General features: G+C 45.6%; 1 protein-coding gene across 3 annotated transcripts; it reads left to right on the top strand.

The window, feature by feature from the left end:
* Positions 1-39: 39 nt before the first annotated feature.
* Positions 40-10,314, top strand: med16 (mediator complex subunit 16). Of its 3 annotated transcripts, none has more exons than XM_064331420.1 (15): positions 40-189; positions 645-898; positions 1,326-1,433; positions 1,813-1,982; positions 2,267-2,698; positions 5,090-5,195; positions 5,355-5,510; positions 5,817-6,040; positions 6,322-6,528; positions 6,849-7,059; positions 7,375-7,508; positions 7,850-8,042; positions 8,585-8,801; positions 9,532-9,615; positions 10,038-10,314. In XM_064331420.1, the coding sequence occupies exons 2-15, from the start codon at positions 757-759 to the stop codon at positions 10,162-10,164; spliced, it is 2,511 nt and encodes an 836-aa protein (XP_064187490.1). In that variant the 5' UTR covers positions 40-189; positions 645-756; the 3' UTR covers positions 10,165-10,314. The 3 variants fall into 3 exon arrangements, with proteins under 3 accessions (XP_064187490.1, XP_064187487.1, XP_064187489.1); XM_064331417.1 differs by having other exon boundaries at positions 47-274; XM_064331419.1 differs by lacking the exon at positions 40-189 and adding an exon at positions 302-405.
* The last annotated feature ends 1,839 nt before the right edge of the window (positions 10,315-12,153 follow it).

The following is a 12,153-nucleotide window of genomic DNA, read 5'->3' as shown; positions in this document are numbered from 1 at the left end:
AAAGAAGAAGAAGAAGAAAAATAAAGTAGTCCCAGATAGTGCCTGCTTCAAAACATTTGTTACAAAATGAATAAGCGATGTTAAATTATTTTAAATGTTTTTAAATGGTTTACATTGTAAATTTGTATATAAAAGAAATGCATCAATAATTTTATTGTGCCAGTGAACTTAAAAGGACGTGCAGCACTAGTAAGAGGCAGAACGAAACACCTAAGTAGACAGCCTGTGGTCCTGTTATATTTATTTCATAGAACAAGCGTTTATGAAGGAATTAGTAAGTACCTGTGAGAAAACAATTTTGATTTTTAACTTTCAAACATTGCTTGTCCATATAAGTGGTATTGCTTAAGACGGTTGTGAAACAGATTTTTTTCATTGTCCCTGTGGCTTGCTTGCTACCTAGATGTAATGTTTTGTTTGCTTCTCATGGTTTGAGCTGGCCAGCTAGCGCCAGTAGTGATTTATGATAGGATGTTGTGTTACCCTGTATATTGCAACCGAGTTTACAAGCGTTAATCAGCTAAATTAACAAACTTAGTTTTCTAAAGATAGCAAAGGGTGATGTTCTGACATTCTAGTTAGATATCGCAAGTCAGGTATATGCCAGTTCAATTCATTTTGTTTCATCTTTTTGCTTCTTTAAGATGATTTTAGGAATCGACGGACTGAGGCAACACTCACTTGGGCCAATGTAACATTTTAAATCAAGAGAATTCAAACGTCGAAATCTACATCACCCGAAGAGGCCCCAATTGAATGATGGAGGTTGCCTACGTGTGCGAGTGGGAGAGAAGACCAAAAAGCAACCATTGTCCATCTATTCCTTTGGTGTGTGCCTGGTCGTGTAGGAATCTCATAGCCTTCACAACAGATCTTAAAAATGAAGACGACGAGAAAGGTAGGCATCCGGAATATTACCATTCTTCGTAAGTATTTTCTCAATGTATTAATTGTCATTATGTTATGCTTATAAGTTGTTGGTTAAAACTAATGACTGTTTGTCATTAAGTTGTCACGTGTAGCCTTTTGCCATTTATTTTGGTGTGTGTGTGTGTGTGTGTGTGTGTGTGTGTGGCGGGGGGCGGGGGGTTGGGGGGGGGGGGGGCTTAATGCCAGATGTGCCTATTAATTGCCAGATTTCAGTTGATGGCACTTCATGAAGTTGAACACAATTTATTTTGGCCAAGTTGAGTTACAATTTCACAGCATTCAGAATCAATCAAATTCTAAATTGGCCACTTATTTTATATTTTAAATTTGCTATAGCATCTGTGGTTTCACTTGTAATTAAGCTCAATCCTGGTTCAACCTCGTTTTCGTTTCAGACCTCAGCCACATGATCCACATTATCGACACAGAGCACCCGTGGGATGTGTACTCTATCAATTCAGGACACACTGAGGTCATCTCCTGCCTTGAATGGGACCAGTCTGGTGAGTGACCTCTTTGTGGGAGTTGGATCATTTGAACAGTACATTTGTTTTTTGTTTTTTTTGTCATACTGGCTGCATGCAAGGTCACATGTGCTAGTGCACTCTTCTGTATTGAGTCGTTGCAGTAATTATATGGACTTATATTTCAAATTGCAAGAAAAGGTAATATAGGGGATAAAATCATGTACATGAGACTAGATAGGATGGATATATATATATATATATATATATATATATCCATCCAATGTGTATATATATATATAATGTGTGTGTATATATATATATATATATATATATATCCATCCTATGAAATGAGGCTACCTTAACCTTGCAGTAGTATTAGCCTTGCTGCTGAGTGCACGTGCATGGACTGTGCTAGGTTCTAGGCTGCTGTCTGCTGATGGAGATGGACAGATCAAGTGCTGGGGGATGGCGGAGCACCTAGTGAACAGCTGGGAGAGCACCCTAGGCAGTGCTGTGGAGGGGGACCCAATTGTCGCCCTGTCCTGGCTACACAACGGGGTGAAACTGGCCCTGCACGTGGAGAAGGCAAGACTGGCCTCTGTTTTCAGTAAAGTCATCTTTATTCAAATAGGCTTTTAAGCGCAGAAATATGAATGTTTTATTTTGAGTTCGGTTAAGACCATGTGAAAAAGTGGTATACGAAAGTATACCTGAAGTACACTATTTTATACTTAAAAATACTTGAAGTATAATTAAAGTTTATATCAAGTATGCTTAGTATACTATTTAATGGAAATGGTTATACATTAATGTTTACACACTGGCTGTTCCTGTCCCCTGCATGTGTTGTATTTTTTTGTGCACTGCAGTCCGGCTCCACAAACTTTGGGGAGAAGTTCTCGCGGGTGAAGTTCTCTCCCTCGCTGACGCTGTTCGGGGGCAAGCCCATGGAGGGCTGGCTGGCGGTGACGGTGAGCGGCCTGGTCACCGTGTCCCTGCTGAAGCCCAACGGCGCGCTCCTGACGGCCAGCGAGAGCCTGTGCCGCCTGCGGGGCCGCGTGGCCCTGGCGGACATCGCCTTCACGGGCGGCGGGAACATCGTGGTGGCTGCCACCGACGGCAGCAGCTCGTCGCCGGTGCAGTTCTACAAGGTGTGCGTGAGCGTGGTGAACGAGAAGTGCCGCATCGACACGGAGCTCCTGCCCTCGCTCTTCATGCGCTGCACCACCGACCCCGTCCGCCGGGACAAGTACCCGGCCGTCACGCACCTCAAATTCCTCACGCGGGAGAACTCTGAGCAGGTGAGGGCCGTGGTGTGGAAAACGCTCACCGCAGATTAAGGGTGTGCAGTGGAGCACAGTTCATGGACTATTGTGAGTGATGTCACTCATCAAGACCTTTTTTTTGGGTTGTTGACTGGGGGCGTATGCCTTTAGCTGTATGGGCGCACACGCTTTTGGTTTGGTGCACAGGGAGATTGTCAGATTGAAATCCGTTGCAAGATCTTGGCCATTATAGATGCTTATGTTGGGATTGCTTACCAAATTTTCATTGTTGGCCTCTTTACCAGAAAGCTGGTTGGATAGCAATAAGTAACAGTAGATAGTCACTGGTGTTTGTTATAGTGGTCTTGGAGAAAACCTATTCTTCACTTTGTACCCTGCTCTTTTTCCAAACTAGCAGTTTTGCTCCATCCACTAGTTACAAAATCACAGCACTGTGCTGTCACATTTTAAACATTTTTAAACCATACTTCTTGGAATGCAATCAAAATGTACTGGACACTGAATGTATAATAGAGTGTTGGTACTGGTGTGAACATTTCTGTGCATTTGTGTCTCATCCTGGGTCAAATCAACACACTTTTGGACTGCATCGTCACCGATTTTAATGAGATTTGGAATGCTTAGAAGAAGAAGAACCCCTGGAATTAAAATTGCACTCATCCCAGATCCTTATTAAGGGAGATATGGGCTAACAAAATTTGGGCAAATTAGCATGGCTCCATGACTTGCCATCTCTAAATTTGCATAGGTCATAGAGAAATGGTTCTTGTATAATTTTTAAGGTCTTTTTCTTTTCTTTTCTTTTTCTATTTTAAGTGCATATTATGTTCACCCCAAAATTAAAGGTAACAACGTTATGAGTGATTATAATCTTGAATGTTGATCTGTGGAAAGAACCTACATTTCAAAATGGATTCAGTTTTCACCTGTTAGGTTATAATTTCATCAACACCTCCGGAACATTTGGTATTGGGTTTCTGAGTAGTTGCCGAGATATCATTACTTATCTGGATTGGTATTGCATCTCTATTTCCTTAGTGGTGATGAACTTTATCACCGCTAAAAGACATAGGCAGATGCTACATTTCAGTGCACTACCTTCCTGATCTAAGTTTAAAAGCTGGGTCTTTTATGTTCCTTCATTCAAAAACAAAGAATTGCAAGGAACTAACAAAAACTGCCCACTTGGTAAAAAAAAACAGCCAAAAGAAAAAAAATTGGAAAGAGTTCGGAAAGGTACCCTGGAGGATACCCAATTAAGAATAAAATACAGAAAACCAAAACACAGGGAGATCATCAAAACCTGTAACCTGGAAAATTTCATGTGGAAGAAACGGTGTCAGCCTCAAGGCAAAACCTCTCCAAATGAAGCCCAAATCCAGCCAGTCTTAAATACAAACTAAGCAAATTCAAACCAAATGAAGACATGCCTCACCCACCCACACCCACTCAGGGAGAGCAGGAATCATCATCCAGTCAGAGAGAGGGCAAAGGAACAGTCCAGCTGAAACCCCTTTCAACAATGGAGATGAAGTAAAATAACTTGCAGAAATAAGAAACCCCCTAGAATTGTACTCTCAATTGCACCTTTGATGCACGGATTGCAATGCTAACATAACCTCTGATGCTTGCCAAGTCAAGTGACAACTGAAGTGAGCGCGTATCAAGGAGCACGTTGAAATTTTGCATGTGTCTGAGTATGTTGGTTAGCACTGATCATGTTCAACAGCATTGTAAGGAAATAGTGATGTGATCCCACTCTAGATAAGTAATGCTCTCTACAACGACTCAAGAACCCAAGACCAAATATTCTGGTGGCGTTGCTGACATTATAACCTTACTTGATCCATTTTGAAATATAAGATTTTTCACAGATGAACTTTCATGATTTAAAATCACTCAGGACTAATTCTGGGGTGACCATAGTATTTGCATAAAAAAGACAGAACTGGAAAATACCTTTAAAACGATATAAGAACCAGTTCTCTATGACCTATAGTAATGCAGATACGGCAAGCAAGGTCATGGATGTTAATTTGCCCAAATTTTGTTAGCTCATGTCTCCTGCAATAAGGATCTGAGACAAGTGTAATTGAAGTTACAGTGGTTTCTTATAAGACCAACTTAGTACGCAAAATCTCATTAAAATCTGAAATGATGTGGTCAAAAGTGTGCTGAATTGTCCTGGATTTGCCCTATTATCTCATGTATGGTGAAATCTGTCTGAAAGCTTTGTGGTCCTGCTTCAATACATAAGTATATATGAATATAATATTACCAGTGTGACCAACTTGTGCTTGAACAGTACAATAAATCTTGGACTTTGTATTTTATTTTCTTTCTGAGAGACTTGGGTCCCTGGAACGCTCTTAATGTGACACATCTGTGCCCTGGGTGTGCTTTCAGGTGCTGCTCTGCGCCTCCAATCAGCTGGGCAGCATTGTGGAATGCTGGTCGTTACGGAAGGAGGGTCTTCCTGTCAATAACATCTTCCAGCATCGCTCCCCTGTGGGTGAGTCAGACCGCAGCGCTTTCTCTTCCGTGTACTCCGAGCAGCACGCAGCTTCAGCCACTTCGGTCTGAGTGAAAAGAGGGAGAACCGAGCTAATCTTGGGGCCGGGTGATTAAAGTAATTATTTAATTAATTCTCTTTGCCTGCACGTGTCCTCAGTGGGGGAGAAGCAGCCGATGATCCTGAAGTGGCGCATCCTCTCTGCCACCAACGACCTGGACCGGGTGTCGGCCGTGGCGCTGCCCAAGCTGCCCATCTCCATCTCCAACACCGACCTCAAGGTGGCGTCCGACACCAAGTTTTGTCCAGGCCTTGGTACGGGTGGTCGCTCACTCGCTCTTGCATACGTCATGAATTCTTCACAACGCTCTCTCCCTTGTCTCTTTCTAGATTTTCTTATGCTGTAAATCTTTTTAATTTTCAAACCAATAAGCTTCAGTTTCATTCTACAGTGTGAAATGTCCTCACAGTATAACTAATGTCTTCTTTGATACTTTGTTAATTTGCCGTCGTTGTTGAGCTTGCTGATGTGTTGATTTTGAGTGTATGAAGCATGGGCCTGTGGCTTATGCTAGTGGTCTCAGGACTGTGCTGTGTGTTCCCTTTCCCTGGCTTGAGTAGGCCTCGCGCTGGCCTTCCACGACGGAAGCATCCAGATCCTGCACCGGCTCTCCCTCCACACCATAGGCGTCTTCTACGGCTCCGCGTCGTCCGGGTCCTCCCAGCGCGGCGGCGAGGACACCGCCATCAAGCGCCAGCGGACGGGCGGCCCCACGGTGCACTTCAAAGCCCTGCAGTTCTCCTGGACCTCGCTGGCGCTGGTTGGGGTTGACAACCACGGCAAGGTAACCTCTGCTTTCTAAAACGCTGATGCGTGCTAGTCTGAGTACACCAAGGAAGTACTGGTGTGTCATGTCTTGAGTAGACAAGGCAAGTGTGTGTTGATGTTGTCAGGCAGTTTTCAGTTTGGTAAATCTAGTTGTATTTGTTAATGTTTATCAGAGCATAGTAATTTTGTCTCTGCTGGGGAGGGAAATTTTACATTAAAAAAATTATTTATTCTTCATGAAAGAAATGCACATTTGTGATTAGAAAGCATGTTCTCTCTGTTTCCTGATCATTTCAGTTACACATGATCCGAGTGTCCCCATCCATGGGCCAGGTTCTGGACGTGAACACCCTGTTGCGCCACCTGCTGTTCCTTTTGGAGTACTGCATGGTGACGGGCTATGACTGGTGGGATGTCCTGCTCCACGTGCAGCCTGGCATGGTGCACAGCCTGGTGGAGAAGCTGCATGAGGAGTACATGAAGCAGAAGGAGGCCCTGCAGCAGGTAGGAGCAACACGGATCATTCCGGAAGGCGCTGAGCATGATTCAGGGTAATGTGCTATGGTTGAGTATCATGGTTTTAGAAATCTGTTTGTGAGACCAAGCCAATTAAATTTTCAGAAATTGTATCTCTTCTATTCTAGGCAAGTGAATGCTTCCAGGTTTCATGTATCCAAAATATGTAATTGGTTTTGTTTATTGTGTTTATGATGGCAGTCTATTTAGGCAGAGGTTGATGCTTGTGAAGAGATGCTATGCTATCAGACAGCAGTGTGATGTACCAGTGCAGTGTTTTAACTGTCACGTGGCTGCCCCCGTCCCAGGTGCTGTCCACTCGGATCGTGGCAGTGAAGGCGTCCCTGTGCAAGCTGTCCTCGGCCACCGCCGCCCGGGCCTGCGACTTCCACGCCAAGCTCCTCCTCATCGCCATCAGCTCCACCCTCAAGTCCCTGCTGAGGCCACACCTCCTCAACACCCCCGACAAGAGCCCCGGAGACCGCCTGGCCGAGATCTGCGCCAAGAACACCGACACGGGTAAAGGGCCGCCCCCCACCCCCCCCCACCCCCCCCCCCACCCCCTCATACACACACCCCCCGCCACTCACAACCTGTCCACTGAGATCAGCTCTGACTCACTCTCGTAATTCCGCTGGGCTGTCCAATCAGCTGGTCCCCTTCCAGGCCTCTATTTCACCTCCGCTTTATTTCACCTCCGAGCGATAAATCGATGAGCTGTTGGAACGCGGAGGTCGAGGAGTAATGCTTACTCTATAGACCGGCCCTCACGCGTGACCTGCATCTCGCGTTTACATAAGCGACCCACCTTAAGCCCGCCCTGTGTCCTCCCAGACATCGACAAGGTGATGATCAACCTGAAGACGGAGGAGTTTGTGCTGGACGCCTCCACCCTGCAGTCCCTGCAGCAGCTCATCCAGTGGGTGGGGGACTTTGTGCTCTACCTGCTCGCCAACCTGCCCAACCAGGTGAGTGTCCCCCTGTCCCCACCACTGCGTTTTCATTCATCATGAAGAAAGTTCTCCAAAAGATTTGAGACGCGACAAAACCGTAGTTTAGAGAGGAGTTACAGCAGTGTGAACTCAACACTTGCTGCACCAGGCAATTCAGCCCGTCTGATCACAGGTGCCGAGTTTTAGGACACTGCTAAGAGTCTCCAGTTGCAGCTCATCGCATCGAGAATCTTTAGTCTGCACTGGGCTTAATATACACAGGAACCGGTTTAATGCTCGTGGAGTCGTTCCACCAGCTTGTGCTGAAATGCGGGTGTTCTGAAGCGGTAACGCGAGCGCGATGTTCCGCCCCCCAGGGCTCCATCGTGCGGCCCGGGTTCGGCTTCCTCCGGGACGGGCCGTCGCTGGGCATGCTCCGGGAGATGATGGTGGTGATCCGCATCTGGGGCCTGCTGAAGCCGGGCTGCCTGCCCATCTACACGGCCACCTCCGACAACCAGGACAGCATGTCCCTGCTCTTCCGCCTGCTCACCAAGCTCTGGCTGTGCTGTGAGGAACCCTTCTCTTCTGCCTCTGGGGGTGGGGGGGGGGGGGACGAAAAAGAGTGTAGCACAGCAGGTGGTTGAATCAAGGGGCCAAAACTGGGCTGTGTCAGTATAAGTGTGTCAGCCACCTGTTTCAAAGTAAGTCAATGGTAACTATACGGTCAAAAAAAATTTCCCACAAGAAAATGTAGTTGCAATGGGTGTTTTTTCTCCATCTAATCTGCCATGTGGCATTTTGTTAAGTTATTGTGTTATTTGGACGTAATATTTTGTGAATGAATCAGGGACAGTTTGCGTTGCTGCCGAGTCACTATCTCACGCGCATAGTGGACAGCCGGACTTCATGCCCATGTAAGGGCCCCCGTTTTTCCTACTGCATAAGTCTCTGGCTGGAATTTAATACAACATGGCGTCGCCCACAAACTGCAGTTCCCAGGCTTCAAAACACTTTTCTCCAAGCCAATAAAGAGTCAGTGGGTGATGTCATAGTTGCCCTTAGTTTTTCTACAGTCTGTGGTCTGAATGTGTCCTCCCTCCCTTGTCCAGCGAGGGATGAGAACCACCCCCAGGACCCCGACGAGCCCCTGATCGACGAGTGCTGCCTGCTGCCCAGCCAGCTGCTGGTGCCCGCGCTGGATTGGCTGCCCATCAACGACGGCGTCATCTGCAAGCTGCAGAGCAAGCACCCGCTCCGCCTGCAGTTCTGCAAGCCCTACAGCCTGCCCGGGCTCAACGTCAACTCGCAGGTGGAGGTCTTCTCCAGGTGAGCCGCTCCGCTCCATTTCTGAAACAGAAGATCGGTGCCTGGTGTGTTAGCGTGCACATTAGGCTGTAGCGGGTGCTTTTTTTAGTTTGAAATGAGCCACTTGGAAGGCTCCTCTGTTTGTGCTGATATTTGTTCCTGCCAGTCTCTGTTTTGGTTAATATTAAGGTTATTGAAAAGGGGAGTTAAGGTGCCTTCATGATTTTGTCCTTGAACTGGATTCCAAAAATTGAATGGAGGCCAAAAAGATTATTATTTTTTCCTGAGGTGAATGTTTTTTTAAGTGAAATCTTGCAACCTGAAAGGATACTTCAAGCTGGGTAAAAATGCCATAGTATTATATGAATTATTGAATGTTTTTTAAAAATGATGTTGTGAATGCAGAGTAAGGGGATCTTTGAGTCAGAGGCCTAGCTTTACAATAAACAATTATTGGATCTGTGGCCCGCAAAATGTCTTCACTGTAAACACAATACAAAATGACATTTTTAATGTAACAATGTACAGCTGTCATTAATGCAATGCTTAAAAAGAGGTAACGTATCATTTTCTGACCATTCCAGGTTATTTTGGAGCCTTGTGTAGAAATTTGCCCATTGGAAAATGCAGATCACAAACACAGATTGCATTCATGTTCTGTAATCTGTAGAAACATGCAGAGCAGCACTTAGGAACAAATGGGTGTTCTGGTTCAGTCTGGGCTCAACTGCACAAGTTTGTCTCCCTGCAGAAGCCCAGGGTCCCAGCGAATGGACAACCTGCGCTGTCTGCATATGGGTGTGTGCCCCACTGAGGACAGCAAGGCCTGTACCAGGTGAGGGCTAAGTGTCCCTGCCTCTCTCTCCCTGCATTATGTGAAGCTAGCTCTTTCTAACATTGTTCCCTGTACAGGGTGAGGCTCATTCTGTCTAACATTGTTCCCTGTATTAGGTGACAATTTATTACTAGTCTTGTCTGTGAAAAGTCTCATCTTGTCTGCAGTTGGCATTCTCCTTCCTTAATGATTTCTTCAGCTCCTCTGCTCCTGGTAGTTTTTCTGTGCTTCACTGCTTCTGCTCTCCGTGTGCGCTCTACACTACGCTGAAATGGGTCTGCCTCTCTCGGGATGAGGGGTCCAGACGCAGTAGCTCCGGCCCCGTGCGTCCATAGCCGTCGCTGGGTACACGCTGCCGTGCCCGAGCGAGGCGGGGCTGGGCGTCGCCCGCGCTGACCTGTCCGTCTGCGCTCCCTCCCCAGGTGCGGCTGCGTCACCATGCTACGCTCTCCCAACAAAACCACGGCCGTCAAACAGTGGGAGCAGCGCTGGATAAAGAACTGCCTGTGTGGGGGACTGTGGAGGAGGATCCCCACCACCCTATCCTGAGCCCCCCCCCACCCCCAAAAAAACCCCTATAGCTACTGTACAGGTCTGTCAGCCTCCATCTGTCAGGCATTTTCACTTTTATATAAAAATCTGTCTTGTGCAAAACTGTTAATAAACGAATAAACTCACCTAAACGAGACCAGACGCTCACCTCTGCTTGAGTTGTGGCTTTATGCTTAGGGACTGCGAGGGACGTAGCAGAGGGATCCGGTGCCACAGGGAGGCTCCAGATCACAAGCACCGGGCCGTCGCTCAGTAGCCGAGCTCTGGGTCTTCATCCTTCTCTCACCGATGAGCCGTGAAGAGGGATTATATAAAGCAGGATTCCACGTAATTGAATTCAAATGCCACTTTTGCTCGGAATGCCATGGTTAATACGGTCCGTTTCCCTCTGTGCCATAAAAGATTAGCATTTAAAGCCAAACGAAAGAAGAGCCGGTCCTGCCTGTGGTCATCGCAGGTAGGGTGCGGCAGGGCGGATCGGCCAATTGCAGCGCAGTGCAGATGTGAATACGATATCGGGTCGTATGAAAAGGGCCCGCACTGTATGTACAGCCGTGTGCTCTAGTTCCACCCCAAAGCTCGAAATGCCACTGATTTATATGCCTGTCTTCCGCCAACTTGTGGGAGCCTTCGTGTCCAACACTGCAGAGGCAATAAATGCTCCTGAGATTAATTCAGCAAGAACGAAAGAATGCCTGTAACTGTGCTACTTAAATTCAATGTTGTGTCTTATGAGTTACAGCTATAATTAGAATGAACATTTGCAGAATTTAATTAATGCAACTTCACATCATTCTTTCTTGTGCATTATTTTTAGTGGTTCTGCTTTAAATAGGTTTACTGCTGCAAAATTACCACAGTGTTCTCACTGCTATTGCAATGAGATTACTTATTTTTTACTTTTTACTTATTTATTTTTAACAATATCACATTTATTTAAACAATGCTTGTGATAAATTTGGCATTAAAAGTCATTCATTGTGATGGCTGTCTGTCATACCACTTCATCTCCCAGCTGGAATTACGAAAGTTTTAGGGGTGTACTTTTCAGACTTTCCCTCAACAAATTAATTGAAACCTGTCAAACCACTCTCTTTGAGTAACAACACTGGAAAGCCACTGACATTGTATCAGCGTGTCGCCTGTTTTAGACATTTCATCTCTCCGGATCGCGCCCACACAGCACTGATGTCTGTCACAGCTCTCCAGGGATCCCCACACCTTTGGCCATAGAATCCTTAACACTCCTATGTTTATATACCTTCAGCATTTTTTCTGGTGTGATTTTCTGAATGCTCCCCAATAACTGATCTCGTTGGTACACCTTGAATGTCTGGTATCCGACACAAACATTTAGAGTGGCTTTTTACAAGGACCAGTTCATTTTTTTTACTTGTCAATTATCAGAATAACTATTTGGCAAGTAATCCCAAAATTTTCTCTTAATTATCTTGCACTGTGGTGCTTTCTGTTCTCCATTCCAAGATGTAGGTAGAGGACCTCTACGGCTAATGATGCAATCACTTATAACATGAATTGAAGTTAGATCGCGAGAGATTTGTTTTCGCACTAGTTCATTATGAAATCAACCCTATTCAACTCATTTTTCCACCCCATCATACCAGATCTGAATTACCTGGATCTCAAAAGAAGCTATGTTTCTGTCTTTAATTCAGATCAATTAAGAAAAGGTAACTGCATTTACTTATTTGGACTAAACTAATGACCTTCCGTACAGTCACTACTTACTTATTACCCATTAAATAATGCTGGCGGCAGAGGATTAAATCATTGCAATAGCTCATTCACATATTCTTCCAGCCATTAACTTGTCTCAAGCCAGAAGACCTTTGAGGGCATTCAACGACCTTGTTCTGCAACCATGTGTGAATAAGTACCAAAACTGCAAGCCAGAGAATCCACACACAGCCAGCAATCATCTTGACATGAAGGTCTCCAAGTAATTCAGAAACCTTGACAGGGGTA

This window comes from Anguilla rostrata, chromosome 4 (genome assembly GCF_018555375.3).
Source record: "Anguilla rostrata isolate EN2019 chromosome 4, ASM1855537v3, whole genome shotgun sequence".
Taxonomy (NCBI): domain Eukaryota; kingdom Metazoa; phylum Chordata; class Actinopteri; order Anguilliformes; family Anguillidae; genus Anguilla; species Anguilla rostrata.
The sequence above is the reverse complement of the archived record's forward strand: the minus strand, read 5'-3'. Positions and strand labels throughout refer to the sequence as shown.

Bases quoted from the DNA above. Each gene is read 5' to 3' on its own strand.
- med16 (XM_064331420.1), top strand. From the start codon at position 757: ATGATGGAGGTTGCCTACGTGTGCGAGTGGGAGAGAAGACCAAAAAGC. The intron at 1,983-2,266 runs GCAAGACTGGCC...TGTGCACTGCAG, and splicing joins TGGCCCTGCACGTGGAGAAG to TCCGGCTCCACAAACTTTGG. The intron at 6,041-6,321 runs GTAACCTCTGCT...TGATCATTTCAG, and splicing joins GGGTTGACAACCACGGCAAG to TTACACATGATCCGAGTGTC.